The sequence below is a fragment of the Planococcus citri genome, chromosome 2 (genome assembly GCF_950023065.1).
Source record: "Planococcus citri chromosome 2, ihPlaCitr1.1, whole genome shotgun sequence".
Taxonomy (NCBI): Eukaryota; Metazoa; Arthropoda; class Insecta; order Hemiptera; family Pseudococcidae; genus Planococcus; species Planococcus citri.
Genome location: NC_088678.1, coordinates 31,223,931 through 31,251,376, shown reverse-complemented (window position 1 = coordinate 31,251,376; position 27,446 = coordinate 31,223,931). Strand labels below are relative to the sequence as shown.

Sequence of the window (27,446 nt, the reverse complement as noted above, 5' to 3'; positions counted from 1 at the left end):
AAAATGAAATTTTTCAGGAAACATTATTTAATCCGCAAGATAATAATTACAATTTTCAGATATTACATAATTTTGAAATCGATATTACGATTCATCATACTTCCATCGTCGTTTCATCTTACAAAACCACATAAATGAGCACTTATGCAAGTGTATGAAAACTATACCAGCTTGATCATTACACTATCGAAGTAATTCCACTCACATGTTTAGCTATATAGAGATACAGAATCGATCTACATCGACCTACAAAAACAAAAGAAAACCCTGGATTAATTCAGTACTAATCGATAATCACTCTATAACGTTCGTTGATTACCTTTTATGGATATGATCGCTGCAGCACATCACTACTAGCGTTCTCTCCATTGTTTAATTACTTAATAATTCCACGACAATTTCTTTATCCAAGAATTACTCGTGTTTAGACAGCAAACGATCGTATTCGTGGAAAAACGAGCTACTTTTTATAGCTTCCCACACTTTACTGCTGTAATGAAACCTAAACAAAAGAAATTGCGTATTAGAAAACTGACTCGATGATACTTGGGTATTCAACTCTCGGAAAATCTGGTTACCAATTTTTTTCAGACAGCGGAGCATGCGTTAGAGGGTTTTTCGGTATACCGAATACGTCTTTTTTTAGTTTTTCCAATAAATTACAGAATCCGGGATGTCCATCTACGAAATCACTCTTTTCTAGAAAACAAAATCGTAATCAATTTCGTCTCGAGTTATTCTGAAGCTCCAAGTCGAACAATCATACCATCTGCGTCTAAATCCGGAAGTACGTAGAGATTGATTGGGTCACCGCAAGAACACGAATTTAAATGATTAATAATCGTTCCATTCGCCATACCTATGCCACTCTGGATTTGTAATCTTGATCTGAGAAACGTTTGGCTATACATATCCTGTTTGACGAAAATAACGTTTAAAAATTGAAGTAAAAATGAATTTTATTTGATCCAGTGATAAAGTAATACCTGCATGGTACTAATAGTACTCTGGGTATAATCCGAATATTGAGCTTTATTCTGTAAAAATACCACATGAGGGAAATACTCGGTCAATTCTTCGTTATGCGATGTCGTAGGCATAGGTGGTTTCAACATTTCAGCCGTTTGTAGAAATCTATCAAAAATTATACATAAATTACGAACAATTTTTTTCTAAAAAAAAATTCTAAATCACACGCAAGTTACCTCAATAAGTTCGGATCATAGAACCAGTCTTGAACTAGAATAACGACGTGACAAACTGATAAAATAAACGCAGCTGTTTGCAACGAGATAATTTCCAATGCATTTTCGGTAGACGAAAAATCTCCACAGGATATCTGCGATCCGCCACTGAACGGTTGAGGTGCCGATGAAAATGGCGCCTTCTTCGACTCTTGGTAAATTATTTTATCCATCAACGAGGGTGAAAGTAACGGAGGCGTATCGAGGAAGAATATCCGATTCTTGGACACAAATAGATCAATGGACGAAGTACAATGAGTACAGGTAACGATATTATCTTGATTCTGAAGCTTGAAAATTTCTTTCCTACGATGAAAAATTCGAGTTAACATGCTGGCCAGAGAATTGATCGATTACAACACATCGCTATATTAACCAACTTTTCAGCATTTCCACATAATTTCGACATCAGAGTAGATTTCCCAACTCCTTGCAAGCCTAGACAACCGATCACCAGGAATTCGTTGTGTTCGGTTAAATAATCTAACACTCCATCTCCGGTAAACTGACCATCTTCGATAAGGCATAGACTACCGGTCATCGAAGGTACGGTTAACAGACCATTAGCTGAGGGAAAAAAATCACAATTGTTAGTTCAAGTATCACAGATGATATTTAGGTTCGGTTACGTAACGTTGGCTTACTTGGTATGGTATTCTTGGCCAAAACACTTTTACTTTTAATAGCTACGTTATAAGTTTCGGCATCTTTCTTAGGCCTGAAATTATTCGTTTATAGAATACCGAATATCATATTATCGATTATTCACACGTTGAACTAATTTACTTAGCAATGGTGGAAGACATCTGTTGAGCCTGGTTTGGTGACAAAGCTCGTGTTTCTCCATCTCTGGTTTTGAGTATGATGGTTGGTTGAGAAGTACCCTCGTGAAGTACGTGTATTTTTTTCTCTTTATCGTTCTCATGTTTCGATAGTAATATCGATGAAGGTTTCAGCCACGGTTTCTCATCTTTATCCTGTAAAACAATTAGCCTACCATTAGTATCAGAGAATAGATCGAAACCTAGCATAGTTAATACAAAAACAAAACCAAGCGTGAAATATACACGAGCTTTCTGTAAATCTACGAGTACTCAGAACTGAAAACAGCACACGTGAAATAATAAGCAACGGTTCCACAGCCGTTAATAAAATCATAACAAGCGTTAAAACTGGATTTATGAGAATTCAATATTGCGTACCAATTTTATTACAGACTCCATATACTACGAGTCTTAATTTCCTACACAGAAATTTATTTCTCATCCGAGAAAATTGTTCAGCTGTAAAAGTTATAATCAAATGATCACATAACGTTGACCACATATTGTATAAAATTTTATAACTATGGGAATGAATTTCTTCGCGGATGTTGATCTTTAAAAATTGCATAACTCGTAATGCTTCGGTTATCAAATAACGTAGAAATTTTCTACGTCGAGGTGGATGTCCGAATAACGTAAAGGAGAAAGTAAATTTCTTATCAAAATTATACGTACTCCCACAAATAAATTCTTCTTTCGCTTGTTGTATTCTTTCCTATCATAATCATCCATGATACATAATCCGCGTACGATGAAAGTGGTCTCAGCTACATAATCATCTTCAACTGTTGAATCTCTAATTATCCTATGAAAATCACTTCCACGAAATTTATTCCAAAAATTATCGCTAAATTGCAGAAATGCGAAGAAAATTGCGAAAATTTCCAGCGTAGAAATTTTTTTACTCGGAAATGTTTTTTATTGTTTGTTGGATTTCTGGTTAGAATTTTGCATCAGTCGTTGAAAAGTGGAGAGTTTTTTGGGAAAATGCATTTTTTTTCAAATTTTCTTTGGTTCGTTTGAGAAAAAAGTGGTGAAAATTTAAAAAAATGAAAATAACTGTTTTTAAAAAATAAAATGAACGTAGGAAAAATCAAAATATCAAATTTTGATGAAAATCAAAAACACTGAAAGGGAATTTTTTCAGTGCGAAAACATGACCAAACTGGAAAACGCACGTTTTTTACGTTGAGTCGCTTCGATCAATTGTCCAACTCAACGAATTACTTTTTGAAGATTTTTTCATTTTTATTCGAGTTCAAGAAGGTTCAAATAAATATAAAAACGTGAAAAATACAGGTAAATGTAAAGAAAAAGTAAATAAGCAGGTGATGGATGATTAATTTCGTCAAACCATTTCCAATCGAAGTGTCTGCTATTGCATTTTGAGTGGCTTGCTCATACCTAATAGTCTGCATTCTACGAAAAAATTGACACTTGACGTGACTTGACACGCATTCCTCGAAATTTGAATATTGAAATGAAAACAACGAGTCTCTCATAGTATTCAAAGATATAAAATTTCCATTATCTATTCTAAGAACTTCAGAAACTTCTTCGTTTCACTTTTACAAGCTCTTTTCTTCAGAACATCTTCTCAGTAGCCTACACACAGAATACGAGGCTGTAGCATGAATGACCTGGCAGGTAATCAGATCGATAAGCGCAAGAGAGAATTTGTACCCGAAGTTAATAGTTTCCATCTTAATTTTATTTACGTAGCAAACCATTGAAGGTTTACGTGACTGGTTTCATTATCATCTATGATACAATACGCGGTAATAATTCATTAAATACGCACTTGAAGTTCAAAAGAAGAGGAAGAAGCGTTAGATAGGTATCAGTAAAGAAACATTGCGCCGCTACGAGCAATATTTTGTTTATTTTTCTTATCGCCGAAAAAGTAAAATTATTCTAATTACGTAATACTCGAAAAAAAAAAGGTTGTAAGAAGGGCGTTAAAAATGAATTATCTTTCGCACACCGTTAAATATACCCGTGTATCGATATGTACTACTTGTCAATTACTCGGAAAATCGCATGCATCAGAGCTTTAGAGGTGTGTATTTACGTCATTCGCCTCAAGTTCAGCTGGTATCAATTTTCTTACAAATTTTGTCAACAATCGACTACCCTATACTTTGTAATTATTCCTTACCATGTGAATAATTCGATAAATAGGAGAGAGAAAAAAACGCTCTAACGACTGTGTAAATATACGCCATATTCGAATATTCATCCTTAATATCGATTCGTCGCGTTTCTATAGGAACGAGTGACGTCCAACTTTTCCTTAATTTGTTAAAGGTTATCGTGGGAAGCAGATACGATATTGGTTTTTGTGGATGAAAAGATGAGGTTACATGCATGTGTATCGAATAAAAGGATTTGTTTTTAGCAAAGTGCATACTCTATTATCGAATGCAACTCTTTCACTCCGGATCCGACTACTTATACTCTCGAAAAACAAAACCACCATACAATGTAAGAATCCTGCTAACAATAAGAATAATCAATCTCCACCTTTGGTGTTACAAGGTAGTCTTATATGCAGTTCTACGTACATCGATGGTATTGATTTGTCATTGTTATATACGTACTGCGTACCTACCTACCTATGTAAAGAAAAGAAGCGAAAATTATATGACATTGTAGGATGACATTTCTACGTCAAATAATTTCTCATACGTCTCGACAAAAAGCAACTCAAACGGCTCCGAGCAGGCGTTCATTCGTGCGATTAAACGACCTGTGTCAGTTTTATGTACCTACCTACGGTACCTTGCATTAAAAAATAAGCACTAGGTACCCACTGCACTCCATTTATGATTTTTTTTTTTTTGAAAGAAAAAAATTTTAAAGATAAATTTAACTTTATATCGAGCTTTGTACGTAAGCGAATGTGTACGTTCTGAAAACAAAAATATCGAGATAAGATGCCAAATTAAAAATGCTCAAAAGTGCGCACGTTGTTCGTTGTTATTTCATTATTTTCTTCGTGTACACATCAGGTAGGTAGGTAGGTAGGTACTGATAATAACGATACCGGCGCCAGTGTTCCGCTAAAAATGAAATTTATAATCATTAGCAGCTAAGGTTACGGTTGAAGATTTTTTGGCATTAAAGTAGGTTTATAGGTGAAATTAAAAAAAAAAAAAATTACAAGCTAAATGACGAACTGCGTTTTAACCTCTAAAAAAAAACCTCCCGTCTTAATTTGAAATTTCATACCACTAAACGAAAGACGAAAAATTTCACATTTTTTCAAATCAAATGGTCAATTGTTTAGCATTACTACACATGTCAATTTTATCGAATTACATGCAGAAGTAGGTAAAGCGAAGAAAGATTTAAATTGACGGAGAGGGAAGGAAGAGAAAACACATGCCAACTTTGTGGTTTGAAAATTAGGTATTTTCAAAGATAAAAAAAATAAACAAAAAATAATGAGAGTCTAAATGAGAAGAAAAAAAGTATCTGGCAAAATGATACTGTCAAAAGTATTAAAAACTGTGAGGCAATTATTCTGTTTTTTTTTTTTTTGATAGAAAATATTAAAATTTTGAAAAGGACATAAGGTCGACTCGCCCTACAAGAAATTCTGAAAATTAACCTTTTTTTTTTTATTTTCACAATTTTTCTGAAAATAAATAAGAAATAACTCTACCGAAAGCTTCAAGTATATTAGCTACTTTTATTGCAATCAAATTAAAGAGATAAGTATTATATTTCAAATTACAAAAATTCGTCGACTAATATTCTTTGAACCAAAATGCAATTTTTACAACTTTAATTAGGTTGGGGTAAATTGTGCTCTCAACAACTAAGTAACCCAATCAGGCCATCAATTTTGATTACATGGAACTAAGAAAGTTTCTGAACATCATTGTAGATATCAAATAACGAAACTTGGTAAATCATGAAGTATTATTAGATAATTAAAACGGAAAAAACCCGGACTCTCGGTGTTTATCGAAGAAGGAACTTTTATCAACGGTTATGTTATATAATAATATCGGATGATAGGGAACAATGAACCGAGAGATGTAGTTATAAGTGGTTCAAAAGCAATAAGAAAGTTCTGGAAATAATATTATTCAAGTTTTTGAAAAGCTTTATGTACCTAGGCTACCTACTTTAAAGTCATTTTAATCAAAATTCTGTACAAATCATTCGAATGATGAACAATGTTGTACAACTTTAGATTACTTGGGGTGTAGGTGTACTCGTATTTCCGGTAACGATACTCGTATTTATGTATTCATTTCACAGGTATTTATTTATAAGAATATTTTTTAATTTTCCTTTACTATCTCCAGAGAAATTTAAACATGTGTCAATTTTCCATCTTGTTAATCATGAACGACACATGACGCACGAGCTACATAATTTACGTTTTTGAAACGTAGCAAGGAAAAGTAAGTGGGTAATGAAGTTTCCAAAGGGAATAATGTACATTCACTCGAACTCCTTTTAAATTCATTCAAATGATAAAGCGTGCTTTTAGAAAATGATAATTTTAATCGAAAATAGTATAATCGTGAATGGCACATGACGCATGAGCTACCAAATATACGTTTTTGAACCATGGGAAGAAAAGGCACGTGAGTAATATGCACCTATAGTTTCCAAAAAGAAATCTAGGTTCATATATTCATTCAGATAATAGAACATTGTTCAAAAAATATGATAATTTTATTTGATCGAAAATATGTATGTACTGCATAAGACGTCATAGTTACAGGTGCCAATTCAAACGAAAGTTTTACGTACGTAGGTAAATATGTAGGTGCAAAATTTAAAAAATAAAAACGTAGAAGTGACGAAAGCTGATGCAATCTGTGACGCGAACACCGTCACAGCCAACTTTTGAGGCCACACGTCGCTGGTTTACTTTCTAAAGCATATCTTGGGGTTGCTGGACTTGACGAGCTTTTATCGAAGTACGAAATCTATAGTGTAATTTTTCATACCAAGATAAAGATCTATTTAGGCAACGATAAAATTCATTAGAAAATTTTATTAGAAAGAAAGAAAGTTAACAGTAATCTTAAGTAAGTAGGTAATTTACCTATACTTTAAGGTTTCTGCGTTTTAACTTTTTCAACAATGAATCAATTGTATAGGCGGTGTCTCTGATACGATCGAATAGGTACCTATGGTATTGAAATATGACACCTACATACGTCTCAAAGTTATATTTCTGTTTATTTTTTCCTTCTTTGCGTGATACCTTTTGATGAGTTGAGTAAACTTTTCACAGACTATATTTACTCGAATCAAAATAAGGAAATGAGTAACTTTTTTCCTCCAAAAAAATCGGCGCCACGGAATAAAAATAAACGATGTAAATAGTCCGAAAGAAGTGTAAGTGTAACTATCGATACAAGAATTTGAAATATTACGTAGCGGAAGGTTTTTAACATTTTTACTTATCTCAAAGTTAATGGCTATAATTGCTCGATGCAGAGTTAAGTAATAATATTATGAATATCTATAATGAAACTAGCCTGAAAATAAAATTCAGAAAATTTCAACTACAAAGGTTAATCGTTGAATTAAATCATCCAAAGAAATACCCACTATCTCGTATAAGTAGGTACTTCGAATAAACTATTTTTCGATGTAGGTAAGTATTTTTACCAAGTCATTAGAATAATCTGAGAGATAACGAAAATGGATATACTCTATCAATTAAAAATCATAAGTACCAACGTGGATTACATCAGCGTGGATACCATATCTTTATTATTTTCGCAACAAAATCATGATTCATAACATTAAATCTAACCATTGAGTAGTCGAGTGGGTCAGTTTTGAAATCAATTCTTCCAATAATTTCATTTCTAAAGTAGAATTTTGTTGAAGTGTAAATCATGGGCAGGTTTACCTTGGAAAATAATTTTTGAAATGAAAGCTTCGTCGTGCAATGAGGGTCGAGGGCCCATTTTTAATGCCACCGAAAAACAAACGTTCACTGAACTGAATATCAAGCAAAATAGAGCACACTGAAGATTCACGTTTTTTGCGATTTACTCCAAAAATATTTGGTTTACGAGAAAAGCTACCATGACTAAAAATGTTCCCCTTCAAATTCTTGACAATTTGATACTACGCTCGATATCCATCCCTCAAGAAGGGTGTCTGAAAAAAGGGGTGGAAAGAGTAGGTGTTTCAAAAAAGGTCAGCCCAATAAATTGATCAAAGTTACCACTTTATATCATTCGTATTCGCTCAAATTTTTTTGAAAAAGTCTACTCACCCAACTATTAATCACACCACCATTGATTGGTCTTCAATCCGCCCCGGGGGTTGGTGGGGGGGGGTGCTTGATTTTTCAAGTAACACACAACTGAATCATATATTTGAAAAACGAATCTGGACATGCGATATATCGACTAGTATGTTTTCGAGGTCGCTGAATACGAATACCAACTTATTTTTCGGGTCCAACTCCTCAAAGCCCCTCTGTGCCCCAACAAGGGGGTTAAAATTTTAAAAAATCGTGAAAAGTCGAATGATATATCGAATGGTATGTTTTCGAGGTCGCCATTTACGAATATGAACTTATTTTTTGGATCGCACCCCCCAATGTCCCTCTGTGGCCCAAGAAGGGGGCCAAAATTTCAAAAAATCATCAAAAAGTCGAGTGATATATCAAATGGAATGTTTTTGAGGTCGCCAAGCACAAATATGAACATATTTTTTGGGTCCCGCCCCACAATGTCCCTGGTAAAAAAAATTTACACCTACTAATAATTTCTCAGCAGTTAAGGCAAAAATTACGACTATTTGACTATACTACTTTCGGAGCACTTTCTGAGAATTTTGACAAAAACACACAATAACTTTTCGTCAACTCGCCAAAAATTGACATTCTCTGACAATTTTGACAAAAAACGGAAATTTTTGACAATTTTGAAAAAAAACAAGAGTTTTTGGGATATTTTGGCAAAAACAGGATGGTTTGACGATTTTGGCAAAAATTGTTTTTTTTTTTGACAATTGTACTAAAAATGGACACTTTTTGACAATAGTGCCAAAAATGGACACTCCTGGACTATTTTACCAAACATTGACACTTTTTGACATTCTTTCCAAAAATTTACTCTTTTTAACTTGAGCAAATTTGAAAAAAAAAAAACAGAATCTTATAAGAAAATCTGGCAAAAAAATAGGACTTTTTTTGGAAATGTTGGGACAAAAAGGGGACTATTCAAACAAAGAAAACGAAAATAAATTCTTTCTGTATGTTTGGGGTAGGAAGAAAGTACAAATAAGTAGGTATGTACTTACAACTTTCGAGATTCGGCGTGTCCTGTCCCCAAAAAATAAGTGACAAAAAAAAACCTTGCCATCAGTTATACATATATGGGTATGTAATATGTATACTGTTAATCAAATCACACGACATATATGATTGAGGAGGGAGAACTCTAAAATCTATTGTATTTACAAGTGTTTTATTGGAATGAAAAACGAAAGTCAGAATCATTTCCTTAATTAAAATTCTAAAATCTCAAATTTGAGCTGCGATTGAAAAAATTGCAGTAAAGACTCAATTTGGTCTGCTTTGCAACACTCGTAAATGTGTCCAATTTTGGTCAAAATTTTAAAAACTGACTTTTGCTCTAAAATAGGGTAAAAATACAAAAGATAAGTGACGTTTGTTTGATCTGAACCCTCCCCCCGGCTCCTTCAGCTGTTCAGAATATCTCTTAAAGAAAATTCGTCAAAATAAAATGGTACCTTATTTGCATTTTCATCTCTTTTTTTACCCACTCAGTTACTTATGTAAGCAGAGGTATAGGTACCTTACCTACTTATCTGTTTTATTTTATTTTTTTTAGAATCGTATTTTTTTCAACAAAACAAAATGTTGACAACTGATGAAAAAGTCAAAATTTTGTTTTCCAAAATAAATTCTTATCGCCAAAGCAATTTGTTTTAGCAACCATAAAAATACACCTATCTAGTAGGTATCTACGTCTCATCTTCGGCAATAACAACCATAAAGTTTATAGCCGATGAAAAATGAAGACGAACGTGAGCAGGAATTTATTTTAGATGACACGTACAATGTGCTTGTATGAATAATTACCGAATTTGCACAAAAATCAAATTACACATTGATAATTTATGGTAAGTACAAATACAAAACACATCAAAAGGAAGAGAACAATCGGTCTAATTAGTATAAAGTACCTAACGATGTCGCAATAACCACACACAAGGTAGGTCTATACGTGTATAGGTACAAGGCTCAAATCACTTACAAACACCTCCAATTACGATGAATTATTTAAGAGTATTCGACTGTGTATACGAAGTATACGTGTTTACGCTTTCCATCTCACAAAAGTTACAAACTTTGAAGCCGCGCAGTTTCGTCATTTGAATAATAAATCAAACGTACGTTATCAATAAAAACTTTCGCGTTTTCAAAGCTTCGAGCTGTCGAAAGTTGAAAAAAAACAGGATGTAAACACAAGCATCCAACAGCACGACGAATTTAGTGGCGGGAAAAATTACGCAGATACCTACATACATCGAGATATCGATCGAAAAAAAAAAGGTTTACGTCAACGATGATCGGTTTCTTAACGACTCTAAAATTAGATCGTTTTAATTAATCGTGTATTTATAAATATCGCTCCAAGCTCGAAATATAACGTCGCGTGGAAATCTTGCCTACATATTTTTACATGTTTATCTCGAAAGTTGTTTGGGATGGTGATAAATTTCAAATCGGCGAGTAAGCGACCGACGACGGCGACGTGAATAATAATTATCATTTTTTATAAAAATTCTTTACTTCGATATCGACCGCGACGATGGATGATCGGCAATGATCTTGGAAATATTTTGATGTCTGAGGTGCGGGTACAGCTTCGCCCTGTCTCCTGCGTCGAGTCAAATTCAATAAAAAAAATTATGCTTTCGAACCATGTGAAAATGAAGGCCGTCTAAAAATATTCCAACCTTGCCAAAAGCGACTCTTCCTCATCGTACCAGCACGTAAGAAATATATAGATTAAGAATGAAACTGGTTTTTTATAATCTAGTGATATAATGCGAATATTTCCGACGAATTCTTCTCTCTTGTGAAAAAAAAAAGAAAAAAAAGTGGTCGTGAATTTATTACTTGTAGGTATTTTTATTCATCTCTGTATGCATGTTGAATTTCACCAACTATAAAGATGATATATCGAGGTGAATGTTTTTTCTAAAATGAAAAAAATTTAGTACAAAAATAAAAATAGTAGGTATCTGTATCTAGTATCTACACAGCTCCTACAGAATTTTCTCGAATGACTCAATACAAAGTTGATAAGCTGCTATCGCTAGATTCATTTCCGAGCATTTATCAGCCATACATCACCATTGACACTAAATTAACCAATTTTTAAAACTGATAACTCCCAAGGCGGTTTATTATCATTTGGTTATCAAAATACTCGTACCGTTCAAACAGTCGTTATTTTTGAAACAAGAAATTTCATTGAGATAAGATTAAAAAAGATGAGCATCGAGTACAATATTCAAGTCCCATTGTTGAGTTATTTTGAATTTTCAACCTGAAAGATATACGATGAAACGAGTTATAATAATCGACGTGAATTATTTTTAATGGTCTTAAAATTTTGCTAATTTAAACTCGTCGCACGTGAATGATAAAATCTTAAGTTTGAAAAGAAAATTCGAGTTGGTTTAATTTCCTCGTCGATTAAGAAAATAAAAATTTTGTCAATCGAATAACGTCTCACGCTATTTTTTTCGCGCCAAAACAGTTCAATGTACTGATTCGAGGTCAAAAACCCAATTATTATGAACGTTGAATTTGAAAATTTTACACTAAATCGTTCTTTTTGTGCAATGTTGATTCGGTGCTCTGAATTTTAATTAAAATACATTTTAAAAGTTTTATAAAACCTTCGAGATCTACAATAAAAAAAATTTTATAACATAAGTTTAAACTCCTTTTTTTAATGTAATTTCTAGTTTTGAAAACACAGCCATAAGCATTTGAAAGTTCAACAATAAATGACTGAAATTGAAAACAACTCGAGGAGAAGGAGTGAAAAACTGACAGTTCTTTTTCTCTCACAGCATGTTGAAAAAATTGAATTCCATCCAGATGGAAAACGTTCAAAGGCGATGATAACTCTTAAGCCTTTTAATGGATAGTGATGTGCTTTCAGTCTACGGGCTATTTTTTTTTCAAGTTTGAAAATATACCGGGTGTTTCGTTACAGATGTCGGATTCGCCTGATGTTACAGCAACCCGAACTACACGAACGTAAATCAATTGGCTGACCTTAAAAATTGAAGGGGCGAATAGGTATGAGGTCACATTTCAAATTCATATCGACAACTTCGTGAATGAGAATTTGAGTTGATTTTCTACGAATAATAATTTTGCTCACGAATGCTGAATCATTCGAGAACGATTGAATCACTTGAAATCAAATCAACTAAGTAATTCACGCGCCTACGCAAGAGTCGCGAAACAAAACATTTTTCAATCTATCCTCAAGAAAAATAAAAATTACAAATGATTCGTTCGTGAACGACTTGCTGATAGAAGAAAAATTGTTGCCGAACGAATGAATCACTGAGAGATCGAATGAGGTTTAGTGTTTAGATGACCTGACAAAGCTCGACAGAATCCTCCTATTCCTATCATTAAAAATTGAATTTTATTCGTTCGCGAACGATTCGCTCAGACACGATGAATCATTCGAGAACGACTGAATCACTTGAAAATCAAATAATACATGATTAGACAAAACGAATAACTAAACATTCTGCGATCTATCAATAAAAAAAGGGCAGGTGATTCGTTCGCGAACGATTCGCTCAGACATGATGAATCATTCGAGATCAACTGAATCACTTAATTAAAAATCAGATCAGAATCAGATAATACGTACATGACTAGACAAAACAAAACATTCTGCAATCTATCGATAAAAAATCGCAAGTGATTCGTTCGCGAACGATTCGCTCAGACGCAATGAATCATTCGAGAACGACAGGATCACTTAAAAATCAAATCAAATAATACATGACGAGACAAAGTGAAACATTCTGCAATTTATCAATAAAAAAATTGCAGATGATTCGTTCGCGAACGATTCGCTCAGACAAGATGAATCATTCGAGAATGACTGAATCACTTGAAAATCAAATCAATTAATACATAACTAGACAAAACGAATAACGAAACATCTGCAATCTATCAATAAAAAATTGCAGTTAATTCGTTCGCGAACGATTCGCTCAGACACACGATGAATGATTTGAGAACGACTGAATCACTTGAAAATCAAATCAAATAATACATGATTAGACAAAACGAAACATTTCGCAATCTGTCAATAAAAAAATTGCAGGTGATTCGTTCGCGAACGATTCGCTCAGACGCGATGAACCATTCGAGAATGGCTGAATCACTTGAAAATTAAATCAAATAATACATGACTAGACAAAACGAAACATTCTGCAATCTATCGATAAAAAATTGCAAGTGATTCGTTCGCGAACGATTCGCTCAGACGCAATGAATCATTCGAGAACGACTGAATAACTTAATTAAAAATCAGATCAGAATCAGATAATACATAACAAGACAAAACGAAACATTTTGCAATTTAGCAATAAAAGTTGCAAATAATTCGTTCGCGAACGATTCTCTCAGAAACGATGAATCATTTGAGAACGACTGAATCACTTGAAATTGAAAATCAAATCAGATATGAGATAATACACGACAAGACAGAACGGAACATTCTTCGATCCATCGATAAAAAAAATAGCGAATGAATCGTTCACGAGTCTTTTGCTCAGAGATAAAAATCGTTCGCGAACGAATGAATCGCTGATAAATCCGGTGAAGGGACAACCGGGAGCGAAGGGGAATGGAAATGTCAAAGAGCAGCACTTTTACGTAGAAGAAAATGAAGTATTTTTTTGAGCTGAAAGCATGTACATACATAAATGTATGTACATACAGTATGACACAAAAGTACATAGTACTCGGTAGTCGGTGGCTTTTATTTCCAAGTGGAAAGAGCTAATAGCGAGGTGAATGAAGCGGCGTTGAGTAGGGAAAAATAATAAGGGCTTTCAAAAGCAACCTTGAAAATTTCAGGCCCAAGCACAGGGTGCCCACAAATTGAAAACCCGGTTTAGTCAAACAAAAATGTAATATGAATTTTTTGAAACCGGTTCATTAATTTGCAACTAGCTATAAAAAATTAAACAAAAATTGTAGATAGAGAGAAAAGCTTGAAACAAAAGTTGTAGAGCGTGAAAAATTACATATGTGATTCTGTCTAGTCACATTTTGAAACCGGTTCATTGGTTCACATTTGGCAACCAGTTTTTGACAATCGAATCGCCTAAAAATTTGAGATAGAGAGAAAAGTTTGAAGCAGTTGTAGAGTGTGAAAAATTGAACTATTTTCGCTAATCAGATTTTGAAACCAGTTCATTAATTCGCAGCAAGCCATCAAAAGTTTTGTGGTTGCAAATTAATTAGGTAGCCATTTTCAAAATCCGATCAGCAAAAATGGTTCAATTTTTCACTCTCTACAACTTCTGTTTCAAGTTTTTTTCTCTATCTTCAATTTTTAGGTGGTTGTCAAAAACTGGTTGCTAAATGTGAACCAATGAACCGGTTTCAAAATGTGATTAGACAGAATTGTGCAAGTTTTCACGCTCTACAACTTTTGTTCCAAGCTTTTTTCTCTATCTACACTTTTTGAGTATTTTTTGTTAACTGGTTGCAAATTGATGAACCGGTTTCGAAATCCAATCAACGCAAATGGTTCAATTTTTCACGCTCCACAACTTTTGTTTTGACCTTTTTTCTCGATCTCCAATTTTTGGGCGATTGTCAAAAGCTGGTTGCCAAATGTGAACCAATGAACCGGTTTCAAAATGTGATTAGACAGAATTGTGTAAGTTTTCACGCTCTACAACTTTTGTTCCAAGCTTTTTTCTCTATATCTACACTTTTTGAGTATTTTTTTGTTAACTAGTTGCAAATTGATGAACCGGTTTCAAAAAATTCATATCACATTTTTGTCGCCTTAGCGTGTAGAATACATACATTGCGCCAATAAAACCTGTTTGAATTTTTTGACCAAACCGGTTTTTCAATTTGTGGGCACCCTGTGATTGGGCCTGAAATTTTCAAGGTCGCTTTTGAATTAAATTCATGGCATTAAAAAAAAAAAAAAAAAAAAAACTGAAAACCCATCCAACAAGATGGGGTATATTGACTTTTTTGAAAAAAAAAACTGCAGTTTAAGCTTTTAAGAGTGGAAAATACAAACTTGTTTGAAGATAAGAAAAGTTTAAAATGGATTTTTGACCATTTTTTTTGGGGAGGGGAGGGAGTTTTGGAAACAGATGAATGATCAAACGTTGTGATAAATATTTTGCCCAAAACAAAAATTTATTAAGCTGTACACGCCTGAACTTGACGAATTTACAATAATTTTAAAAAAAATTAAATACTGAAAACTTTTAAATTTTAATCCTTAAAAAAAAGTTGGTATAGGTAATACATTTTTTTTGCGACCATTTTTATGTGATAGGTAGGTTCATTTTGTCGACCATTTTTTAAATCAACATGGTCTTTCGTGGATTTTTTTTTTCTTTTCAAAATCATGATCTCGATTCAGTTTATGTTCTTGCTACCTACAGATGAAAACATCAGAAATTCGTTTGTAGGAATGCTGTGGGTAACTGAAGTCTTCACTATGTGATTTCAAATCCATGGTCTAATAAATATACCTAAGTTCTACTTAATAATTAATATAATGAGATATTTTGGATACACTAGCTACTTGGAAAGAATTTATCACCTATTCACTTAAGTATCTCTAAGCCAAAAAAGTAAAAGTACCTACAATACACCAGTCACGTACAATCTGCTTTTCTAAAAAATAAAAAAAAATTTCGGCGAATTCCGAATCATCAAGTAGATTATATAAATTTTATTTGAATAGCCAGTCTTATATCACGTAGCATTAAAAGTATAATCTTGACATTCGTAAGAATTGTTTGTTTATCTACGAGTAACGAAAGAGATGTAGGTACATAGAAAAATACAATAACCAAGCTACAAATAAAATTCAACATTTGTTCTTCTCGACCCTTTTCCTCTTCTTTCTGAGTTTATAGGTAGGTAATGAGTACGTTAATTAAATACCATGCTTAAGACATGAATTATTATTGCTGATGAAATTTTTCGAAATTTTACAAATCGCTCATTATATGGCGATTAAAATTGTAAAAAATAGGACTTATCTCTCGGTTAAATGGGTACACGAGGATTTTCTCAATAAATCCACTCTGCACTTAACCACTTATAATAGGTATCATATATGAGTTATGGCGAAATAACAAGGATCTCGAGTTTGAGTACTTGACTCCACACACGATTGAAATCATAATATTTATAAGAATAAATATGTCATCGTATCAATCGGTACTGGTGACTAATTACTTTACGATAAATTTATCAAATATGTAGTATTATAATGATACTTAAAACACACTTATTTCGCAACAACAATATTGTACAATTTTAGGATACCTATATCGACTATAATATCTGGTAAATATTTATGACTATGTCCTCGATGAAAGCGAATCGCAATTCGGCACGAATTTTTTTCTTTCATATACTTAGTTATACCATCTCAAATATATAGGGCGTATATTGTAATACGCGTTGTTATTTTTTTGTTTCTCCTTTGCTTATCGAGGTGTTTTTGTTTACGCGTGGAAAATGCGAGTGATTTTTTTTTTTCATCTGTACTATTTTTACGTATAGTCAAGGTTTAAGCATATCTCTCCATCGCTTAAGAAAACACACAAAATGACAAATATTGATGGAAAGCGTGATTTATAAAAAATTTTGCAACGGATATATGTATATGTATGTAAATATAGAAAGCTCGAATCGTACTTCGTACAGGCTCGTCGAATACATTCGCGAGGAAAACAAAATACGAGGAAGAAAAATCTCTGTAGTCGAAAAGTCTACTGATGTTGGATAGACAATGCGGCGTTGTTTTGTCTCTCTCGAGTCGAGGAAAAACATCGCTTTATACATGAATGGAGAGTGTAGTTTTGCTATAGGCTTTCACAAACAGATAAGGAAGAAGGTCCTATTTTGACGGGAAATAATCGCTGCTGCGAAATAAGACGCCTTACAAGATGTGAAAATGAAAACGCGCAATTGTACTCGAGTATTTTTGTTGATTGCGGCGTTTCGAATCGATTATTTTTTCCCATTTTGTTAATGTAGGTGCCTAGAAGGGGTGGGTTTTTTCCATAATGCGAAAAAAAAAACTCGCGGGACGTGATTTTTTACTACCTAATGTGATGGTCGAGATGATTTCGAGAATGAGAAAAATGAAAAGATTGGGTAACCCAGATCGCGGTGATGTTTTTTTAAACGCGTAAATACCTAATCGGGAAAATTGGGTGTAATTTTTCCATTAGATTTTTAATTAATTTATATGTTTGGCGCGTATTTTGTTCGAATGAATGTGGTCAACAAATCATTACTATCGTGTTATAGGAGATGGATGGTGGGGTGGAGAGGAGAGCATACCGATTCTATGGTTTATTGTTTCGTTTTTCTTTTCATCTTCTCTTTCGATATTTTCATCGAAAGTTTCACCTTTTTTTTGAACGAAAAATGAAATATTATTCTTTTTAGTAAATCAGTCCACGAATAAGCTTCGATTGGAAATATACTTTTAATTTCAATTAAGAAAAGTTGTTTACGAAGAATTTGAAAACAAAAATTATTCGCAGTAAAATGTTTGATAAATACTTGAGAATATTTTCAACGCTGTTTTTCTCATGTGACCATAATAGAGAGTGGATTGCTATTAGTATTCATAAAATTGCACCTCCTCCCTGCCAAAAGGTCCTTATTTGTACCTACTCAATTTTAAAGAATTCACAATTTCGCTAAATTGGTCCATTTTGACTGAAAATATGAGTTTTTTTGATCTTGAACTTGACATTTTGTGCAGTGAAGTGAACATATGGGAATAAATCTACAGCCACAGAAACAATCATCGTGATTCGAATCAATTTGAAAATGAATGAAGTAAACACTGATTCTTCAAATTTCTTCCTCTCTTTTTCAATTCCACCTCACTGTGTGTTCCAAAAAAAACTCACTGACTCCAAGTCAAAAAAAAAATGTTGAGCCATTTGTAGACGAATTTTAGATGTTTTCAAAAATTTTGTTGCACATAAATCCCCTCCAATTGGCCCTGTGAGGTTAAAATATTATTCTCTGAGGTTTTATAGTAACAAAATATGCATGTGATTTACTTTTCTGATTTTTTGGATTTTCATTTCTTGTTATTCTCAAGTTTCCATACAGATTTGATGAGAATGAGACACCCTGTATAATTATTTCACTGTATCATTTTCGGCGTAGATTCGAGGGACTTGAAACAATAAAAATTCATTAAAATGTTTACGAAAAAAATAAAGGAATTAGGTATACCTAGAAATTTTCCGGACTTTGAGCCATATATTCAATTCGAAAGGTGCGTAGGTAGGTTTGTCCATTGAATCTTCAAATAACCTACAGACACTGGGATCATTTCTTTTCACCAGTCTTGGGAAAATTTACACAACTAAACGATAAAAATGGTAAACAAACATCACCTTGAGGTTTCTTTACATTATTTCCTTTCTATCTAAACAATGTTTCCAATTTTCGTAAAACTGGTCGAACGATTCGGCAAACGAATAATGTACCGCGAACCTGTATAAATTCGACGAATTTTGATTCTATATCGTTCGTTGCGAATTCCAACCCATTTGGTTTTTCGTTTACATCTTCAAACGTATGAAATTTCGTTTTCACTGGACTTCTTTCATTTCCTTTTTAATTTCCGAGAATCGTTATTACGCACTTATTGATTGTTAATTTTACCATTTTTTATGGTATTACGTCAATGAAGCGTGCGAAATTAGAATACCAAATGGCGTGAAAGATTCGTTTACGTTTGATAGCGATGCTGGGAAATGTATTTTTAAGCATTGTTCCAAATTGTACTCTCGATACTGCTGTTGGATGGATGGTACTTGTACTTGTTGTTCGAGAAAAAAAAACACACACCGAAAAGAATTTCAAGTACGTTATTTTTTTCATCGGTTTTTTAAAACGTGAGGCGAGTCTGGACGAATGATTGTATCGCAAGCTTCACCGTGGTCGTTGCACTTGGTTTGGTTCTTTTGAGGGTCATTTTGAGATAATAATTGGCATGCTTTGTTATAGAGCCCCCGAGGGTTTCTCGAGAGTTAATTTGGAAAAGTTACTCTGCGTAATAATTTTTTTCTCGAAATTGAAAGTTTAATTGTTCTATTCGAGGTTAAAGAACTTTTCATTTGCAAAAAGTTTAAACAAATTTTCGCAACTCTCGTAACCATAAATTCATACCCACACTGAACAAAAAGGTTATTTTATTTCAACTTGAACTATAACAAGTGTAGGTACTTTGCGATAGAAACAGGCATCTGGAATAATATACTTAGGTACCTATACCCTTGTGATTGTTAATTAATTTATGCATATCAAATGGAATTTTTCTCCTGGGATGTTTGCTGTTTCTGCGCAGATAGGTATGTACATTGTATTATTGAGTTATGAAACTGTCTGGTAGTTCTGTGTGGGAGCCGGGAGGTGAGAGTGAGACCTTTGAGCGAGTAACATTTCAATGCTCTTGAAATCAATTTTTCAGTTCAGATACCTGTGTAGTGTGTACCAATAAAAGATTACCTATTATACCAATCTACTTTTTGAATTTGTAGAGAAATGGGGCTAATTTTATTACAAATAGGTACCACAAATTTTCACTCTGAATGAAAGTTACAAGTATCTGAGTAGGTAACTTATTTATAAATAACATGGGTGTACAATGTTTACTGCCTCCCTCCTCAACAAAAAATTAATTTATGAATCAAACAGTAAAATTTGAAATAGTAGGTACCTACATAAAAATATACCAACGATCAAGGCGAATATTTCAGTCGCTGTCGGTAAATTTTTAACAATTCAAAATTGCCTTTCTCATAGAAAAATCAAAATTAATAAAATTCTTATTTTTGACTTCTCAAATTGATCTGTGGTGATTTTAAACCTTATCAGAGCCTACAGCAAATTACAAATATTATATATAATTTCCTGTGTTAAAATTATGCTGAATTTGATTTTGGTTCTTTGATACCAAAAATTTTTCCAAAACAGGACAATCTAAAAATACTGGAGGAAACTCCCTAAGAGCTCAAAACATAGACTAAATCGAACCACAATTTTTATCAAATATTGATTTTTTTCACGGAAAACAGGCCATTTAAAACATTTTAATGGAGAAAAAAATCATACAGTGTGTAGGTAGGTATTCATTTCAAATTATATTCACTTACTGCTTGATGAAAATTACTCATGGTCACTGTTTGGTTAATTTATCACCGAGAAGTCACAAGACAGTCACATATAAATATTTTATATTTTGGTGCCTTTTTGATGACTGATTCATCAAAAGTCACCCTGTCACCAAGAAATCACCAGACAGTCAAACATGAATATTCTATATTTTGGTGCCTTTTTGGTGACTTATTCATCAAATGTCATCAAGATTCACCAAAAATCACCAAAAATCACCAAAATTCGCCAGGATTCACCAGAAGTCACCAAGAATCACCAGAGAGTCAAATATTAATTTTCCATGTAACTATGGTTAATTCTTCGTGACTGATTCACCTAAAGTCACCAGGATTCACCAAAAGTCACAAAAATTCACTAAAATTCAATAGGATTCATAAAAAATCACCAAATTCAAAATCGATTACAAATGGTCACTGCTTGGTGAAACTATCACTAAGAAGTCACCAGACAGTCAAACACAGATACCTATTCTATATTTTGGTGCCTTTTTGGTGACTGATCCACCAAATGTCACCAAGTTTCACCAAAAGTCATCAAAAGTCACCAGGATTTACCAGAAGTCACCAAGAATCACCAGACAGCCAAATATTAATTTTCTATGCATGGTTAATTCTTGGTGACTGATTCGCCTGCAGTCACCAGGATTCACCAAAAGTCACCAAGATTCATCAAAAGTCTTCAAAATTTATCAGGATTCATGAAAAGTCACCAAGTTCAAAATCGATCACAAATGGTGACTGTTTGGTGAATCTGTCATCAAGAAGTCACCAGTCAGTCAAACATGAATATTCTATGTTTTGGTGTCTTTTTGGTGACTGATTCACCAAATGTTACCAAGATTTATCAAAAGTCACCAAGATTCACCAAAATTCACCAAGATTCACCAAAATTCATCAGGATTCATAAAAAGTCACCGGGTTCAAAATCGATCACAAATGGTCACTGTTTGGTGAATATGTCACCAAGAAGTCACAAGTCAGTCATACATGAATATTCTATGTTTTGGTGTCTTTTTGGTGACTGATTCACCAAATGTCACAAAGATTCGCCAAATGTCACCAAGATTCATCAAAAGTGACCAAGATTCGCCCAGATTCACCAAAATTCATCAGGATTCATGAAAAGTCACCAGGTTCAAAATCAATCACAAATGGTCACTGTTTGGTGAATCTGTCACCAAGAAGTCACCAGTCAGTCATGAATATTCTATGTTTTGGTGTCTTTTTGGTGACATGATTCACCAAATGTCACCAAGATTCACAAAAAGTCACCAAGTTCAAAATGGAACCCATATGCTGCTGACTGCTTGACGAATTTATCACCTAGAAGTCACCAGACAGTCAAATATTAATTTACCATTTATAGTTAATTCTTAGTGACTGATTCACCTAAAATCGCCAGAATTCGCCAAGTCACCAGAATTTACCAAAAGTCACCAAGATTCACCAAAATTCATCAGGATTCACGAAAAGTCACCAAGCTCAAAACCTATCTCAAATGATCATTGTTTGGTGAATCTGTCACCAAGAAATCACCAGATAGTCAGATATGAATTTTCTATGTTTTGATGACTTCTGGTCACCAAAAGTCACCAGGTTCAAAATCGATCACAAAGTGGTCACTATTTGGAGATTGGAGAATCTGTCCCCAAGCGATCATGATACAGTCAAATATGAATATTCTACGTTTCAGTGACTTTTTGGTGGCAGATTCACCAAAAGTCACCAACATCCACCAAAATTCACCATGATTCACCAACAGTTACCTGGATCCGCCAAATGTCACCAAGATTTATCAAAAGTCGCCATTCTTGAAATCGATCACAAATGGTTGCTATTTTGTGAATCTGTCACCAAGAAGTCATAAGACACTCAAGTATGAATATTCTATGTTTCAGTGACTGTTTGGTGACAGATTCACCAGAAATCACCAACAACCACCAAAAGTCACCAAATTCAAAATCGATTACAAATGGTCACTGCTTGGTGAATCAGTCACCGCAAGAACTCACCAGACAGTCAAGTACCATGAATATTTTAATGTTTCGGTGACTGATTCACCAAAAGTCATCAAGATCCACTGGAAGTCACCAAATTCCAAATCGATCAGAATAAAATAGGGTATCCACTCCAGCAGAACATTCCAATTAGTTACCTAATATTGAACAATGAAACTCGATCAAGACTTTAAATAGGTACCTATTTATTTTGGTAAAAAGGAATATTTTGCCAATTTTTTTCAAAAAGTGAAACAATTTCGCTAATCCTTGGTAAAAAAAAAAAAAAAACTGAAACTTCTTGACAATTTTTAGTTAAAAAAGTGAAAATTCTTGGAAATTTCCAGCAAAAAGCGAGAAGGTTGGGACATTTTTTGTGAAAAAAAGTGCGATTCTTGGATTTTTATAAACAGGCAATTATTTTTAGTAATGTTTGACAAAAACGTGAATTTTTGGAAATTTTTACGAAAGATGAAACTTTTTGCTATTTTTGTCAGGAAGTAAAACGTTGACAATTTCAGCAAATCAGCAAATTACAGAGTTTTCAGCAATTTTTAGCGAAAAGATGATCTTTTACGCAACTTTTTGGTGAACAAGTGAGAGTTTTGGTTTTGGTCAATTATTGGGAACAAGTGTTTCTTTCTCGTAGATATAAATGACTCGAGTCAAGAATTTAATAAATTTTCCAAAAGTTAAATATTTCAAGAGAAAATTTTTAAAAAAATAATCATAGGTACATCTAATAAAAAAAATCTATCAATTGTCTTGGTATAGAATGAGAAATATCGATTTCCAGTGTTCAACAGCTGTTGGGCTGTTGCTCGAAGATTTCGTCAGAATTTTTTGAAAAATGATCGAGAAATAATCGAGTCCCAAACCATACATTTGCTTATCGAGGTTTCAAATAGGTAGGTACTTTACCTACCTACGTATCTTCAGTTCGAAGATCACGGTTACAAGTTGATTCAATCGTCGAACTTTCACGTGTTCGCTTCCAGATATTTCACATATTCAGGTTACTAATCCCTGGAGTGAATTTATGACAGCGAATCTAAACACGACGATTTATTCTGCTCCGAAAATAGCTCTTTATTAGGAAACGAGCTTATACATACATAGTTTAGTAGTACCTTATTGCATCAGGTTATAGAAGATACTTAAAACCAGATGATGTAAGCGGATACAAAAAAATCTCACTTTGTATGCAGCGACACAACAAGCACGAGCACACCTCACATGTCTCACACTTCACAGGTATTTGGGTACACGAAGAATTTATGAATTAACGAATGATACGATATAGGTACCTAAGAGTTATGAGTTATTGTCTTGGCCATATCTATTAGACCACAAATCCTAATCCTACAATGGGTAATCTTTAAAAAAGACGTGATAAAATCGTGTTACAATGCGCTTAATGGGATAAACTAACCATATGCCACACATACACATGTATTACAATGTACTCCACTTGTACCTACATTGAGTATTACATACCTCTTCTAATACATCGTACGATATGTACCTATAAGAAATTAAATCGTGTACATACACACAGACACACAACCTGCGACGACGCTATGTTTTTTTTATCGCAACAATGTCATCATTATTTCATAACGTTTCATAAAAAAACCTGCATTATTACGATATCAGCTAATTCGACAAAATCTCAATGACAAATTACAGATACATGTACATCCCTCTTGAAACGACAAAAAAAAATTAATCGTGATCTAATAAGGTACATAAAAAATCCACTATAAATCCACGTAGTAGAGATTATTATTTTCGAGTACTCGATGGTAAGTAGTAAATTACGCGCCAGAAGTTAATACCGGTTAAATTGAGTATTTTCATATTTTCTAAGAATATACCAACACTGTCAACGATAAACTTTTTTTTTTGGATAAACACGACGAACAGCACGTAGTACAATTTTCTCAGAAATGTTTTCCATTCAAGAAATTTATTAGCGCGAAATTCGTCGTATTGTCGCAGGTATACGTCTTGTTGCATATCTTTACGATGTTCAGGGGCAGTAAAAAACGAGCATGGAGAAGTGTAGGGAAGGGTATCGACATTCGACAACAACCTTACTATTCTGCAACGCATATGCATTACTTATACTCGTAGTATTCGAAAGGCTAAAAATAGTAGCGCATTGAAGCAGAGGAGTATGTAACTGTATATCAATTAGACGTTATAAAATGTCTATGTACACGACGATGACGGCTGTTAGAAAATACCTCGAAACGTGTTTGAAAAATTATACAAGTCAATTGAACGACACAATATAACCCCGGCTTTAACCTCGCAGACACAATTACTCCAATTGTTTGTAAACTTTCGGCGATACAATTTCATTTAATCACACATAGAGCGAGCTAATATACCATTTTATGAAAATATAGGACATGGAAGCCGGTCAGAAAACCCAGCGTGATATTTACATACATCGTCGACGACGCGACAGGAGCAATTCACTCGCCTGATCGTATTTTTGGCGACCAAAAAAAAAAAAAACGTAATCAAGGTTTCGAATCGAGAAGATTCACAATACACGAATAACAAAATAATGTTACAGAATCACGTAATCAGGAAATTCCTAATGGTATAGAATTTCAAAACGAGGAACTAAATTTAACCCATCTAAGGTAACTCGTCTCGGCCAGGAAGTTTAATTAGCATTTGTACGCGACGAAGACTACGACGACGCGACGACGATTGCAAAATCCAATATAGATGTTTGAACTTATAGAGTTTCAACATGTGAGCCAAATTTAAACTGACAATCGGTTAACTAGAGTGTCGTAAGTCAAGGTTATCTTATAGGTAGGTATACATATCAATACTTCCTAACGAGGGAAATTTTTTTTTCTATAGGAAAATTACCACTGGTTGATCGATGATACTCGAGATGAGAGATCGCTCGAACGGGCTATATTTGGACAGCCCTAAAGGCGACTTCATTATCATATTCGTTTTGTTGTTCAAAGTCAAGTACCACCAAACATTGAAACTTGATCCTCCAAATAGTCGCTCTGTACTTTTCCATACGCCCGGTTAAGTCTCCATAAGTATACCGATACTGTAAAAAAAGCGTTAATTATATGGATAAATGTAGCTGTGTGCATTTTAGAATTCCATATACACGCATGAGAAAATACCTAGCAGAGCCTCTGGGCTATTAATAGGTACCTACCTATGTAGGTACATTGAGATTGAGAAGTCTCCAACCGATGATGAAGGATTTACAATGGAGTACACCTTCTCATGCAATACTCTAGCTATGACTTTGCTATTCGTGTATATAATTAATAGTTTACAATCGGTTTGCAGGTAGGTACTCGTATGCCGCCAGAAAGCAGATCGAAAATGAACTTCGATCATTGAGAAACATTGGGCAAGAATATGGTGTCTGTGTGGAATGCAGCGAACAGGACTGAGAAGTCGTACTCAATGAAGGTAGCTCAGCGAGTCAATGAAAAGCATTAAAACGAAGCCAAAAGAAAATATGATAAAAAAGCCCAAACTTCGCAATTCACAAATAAAAGCAATAAACTTATTCAAGTTTTAGAGAAAAGAAAGCTTACCTTTTGTAGAGAGATGCACATTTTTCTTCAAAAATTCGTCAACAGCACCTGAAATGAAAAACAAAAACATTTATATGTCAAAGAGTAATTCAAAGAATAGATTTCAAATATGCACTTTCATGAGTAAACTTTGACTGAAAAATTAGGTTGTAATAGGCCTAAGTAAGTATTTTTGAAGCTTTTCTCAATTTTCTCAAAACAATTACGTTGATTTCCAAAGCAAAAAATATGCACATGAAAGCAAAAGCCCAAGCTTGAAAATTTTTCCAATTCATTCCTCCTAATTTTTTTCAGTGCCTACAACTTACAGGGGGAAAATTTAAGCACAGCAATTCAGAAGTCGTGACCTAAAAAAATAAAATTAATTACCAAAAAGCAAAAAATTAACCAAACTCAATACTTACATGAGTAGATTAAAACAAAAAAAAAATATATTTTTAATTTTCCTGTTGCTATAACATGATGATTGATCAATTAATTAATTTGAATGCATAAAATTTGCTTTTTTCCCCTAATAAGTTCGAACTTCGATTTTGGTTCATTTTTTGGTTTTTACCTACAACAATTTAATCATTGCAAATCAACAAAAAAAATGAAATTCCACTAAAAAAAAAAAAAAAAAAAACACTGTAAATTATCAAAAACTGCTAAAACTCAGTAAAAGGTAGCTCATAGAGTTTAGAACAACTTGAAAATACCAGCTGACAACTTGATAAAAATTTTTCAAAAACTTACGACAAAAATGGAAAAATTTTATGAATTTGACAACTTTACTTTTGTGATTTTTTTTTAAATTGAAAAATTGACTTAAAGAATTGGGAAAGTTTTATACTTAATTTAGAAAAATTGCACAAACATTTTGAAAGAAGTTTTAAAAATAGATGAATTTAAGAAATTCGTTAAATTTTGAAGTACCTAAGGCAATTAGGAAAATTTATATGAATTTAAAAATCTTAAAACGTTAGTAAGATTCAATAGAATATTTGTCTTTGTTTCGCTTGTAATTAGTATTCTTTCGGTTTTTTGAAAATTAAAGTTGAAATTTCAAAAAAAAACTGTTATTTAAATTCTAAAATTTTGAAGCCAAAAAAATACAGACTTCAACTACTCAGATAAAAATATCGTTTTTTTTTCACTTCATGAAACACGAATTTTTAAAAACGTTTTCCCTCGCTTGCCTCAACCCAATTTGTTTCTCTTTTCCAAACTGAAAACCAAAAATTTTAATGAGATAAGGGGAACTAAAAACTTTTTAACAAATGTCGCAAATGATCGCAAGGTTGA

At 33.4% G+C, this 27,446-nt stretch overlaps 2 protein-coding genes across 6 annotated transcripts in view; both read right to left on the bottom strand.

Moving 5' to 3' along the window:
* The window catches only part of HLH4C (Helix loop helix protein 4C), a 110,713-nt gene that overhangs the window by 21,742 nt on the left and 61,525 nt on the right, over nucleotides 1-27,446 (bottom strand). For 2 of the 3 annotated variants that reach the window (XM_065349660.1, XM_065349662.1), the window contains exon 2: nucleotides 26,163-26,210. In XM_065349660.1, the coding sequence (XP_065205732.1) occupies nucleotides 26,190-26,210 (21 nt within the window). In that variant the 3' untranslated portion in view covers nucleotides 26,163-26,189. Of the gene's footprint in view, nucleotides 1-25,553; nucleotides 25,658-26,162; nucleotides 26,211-27,446 lie in introns of those variants that run through there. The other variant, XM_065349659.1, reaches the window with a different exon arrangement.
* LOC135835412 (nonsense-mediated mRNA decay factor SMG9-like) lies at nucleotides 10-25,545 on the bottom strand. 3 transcript variants are annotated; one of them, XM_065349653.1, is made up of 11 exons: nucleotides 2,744-2,993; nucleotides 2,447-2,527; nucleotides 2,031-2,221; nucleotides 1,889-1,962; nucleotides 1,625-1,811; nucleotides 1,206-1,550; nucleotides 987-1,134; nucleotides 767-914; nucleotides 579-699; nucleotides 320-502; nucleotides 205-246 (listed from the first exon to the last, which is right to left on the bottom strand). In XM_065349653.1, exons 2-10 carry the CDS (start codon nucleotides 2,465-2,467, stop codon nucleotides 415-417), a joined length of 1,323 nt encoding a protein of 440 aa, XP_065205725.1. In that variant the 5' UTR covers nucleotides 2,468-2,527; nucleotides 2,744-2,993; the 3' UTR covers nucleotides 205-246; nucleotides 320-414. The 3 variants fall into 3 exon arrangements, with proteins under 3 accessions (XP_065205723.1, XP_065205725.1, XP_065205724.1); XM_065349651.1 differs by lacking the exons at nucleotides 2,447-2,527; nucleotides 2,744-2,993 and adding an exon at nucleotides 25,462-25,545 and having other exon boundaries at nucleotides 10-246; XM_065349652.1 differs by lacking the exon at nucleotides 2,447-2,527 and having other exon boundaries at nucleotides 2,744-2,992.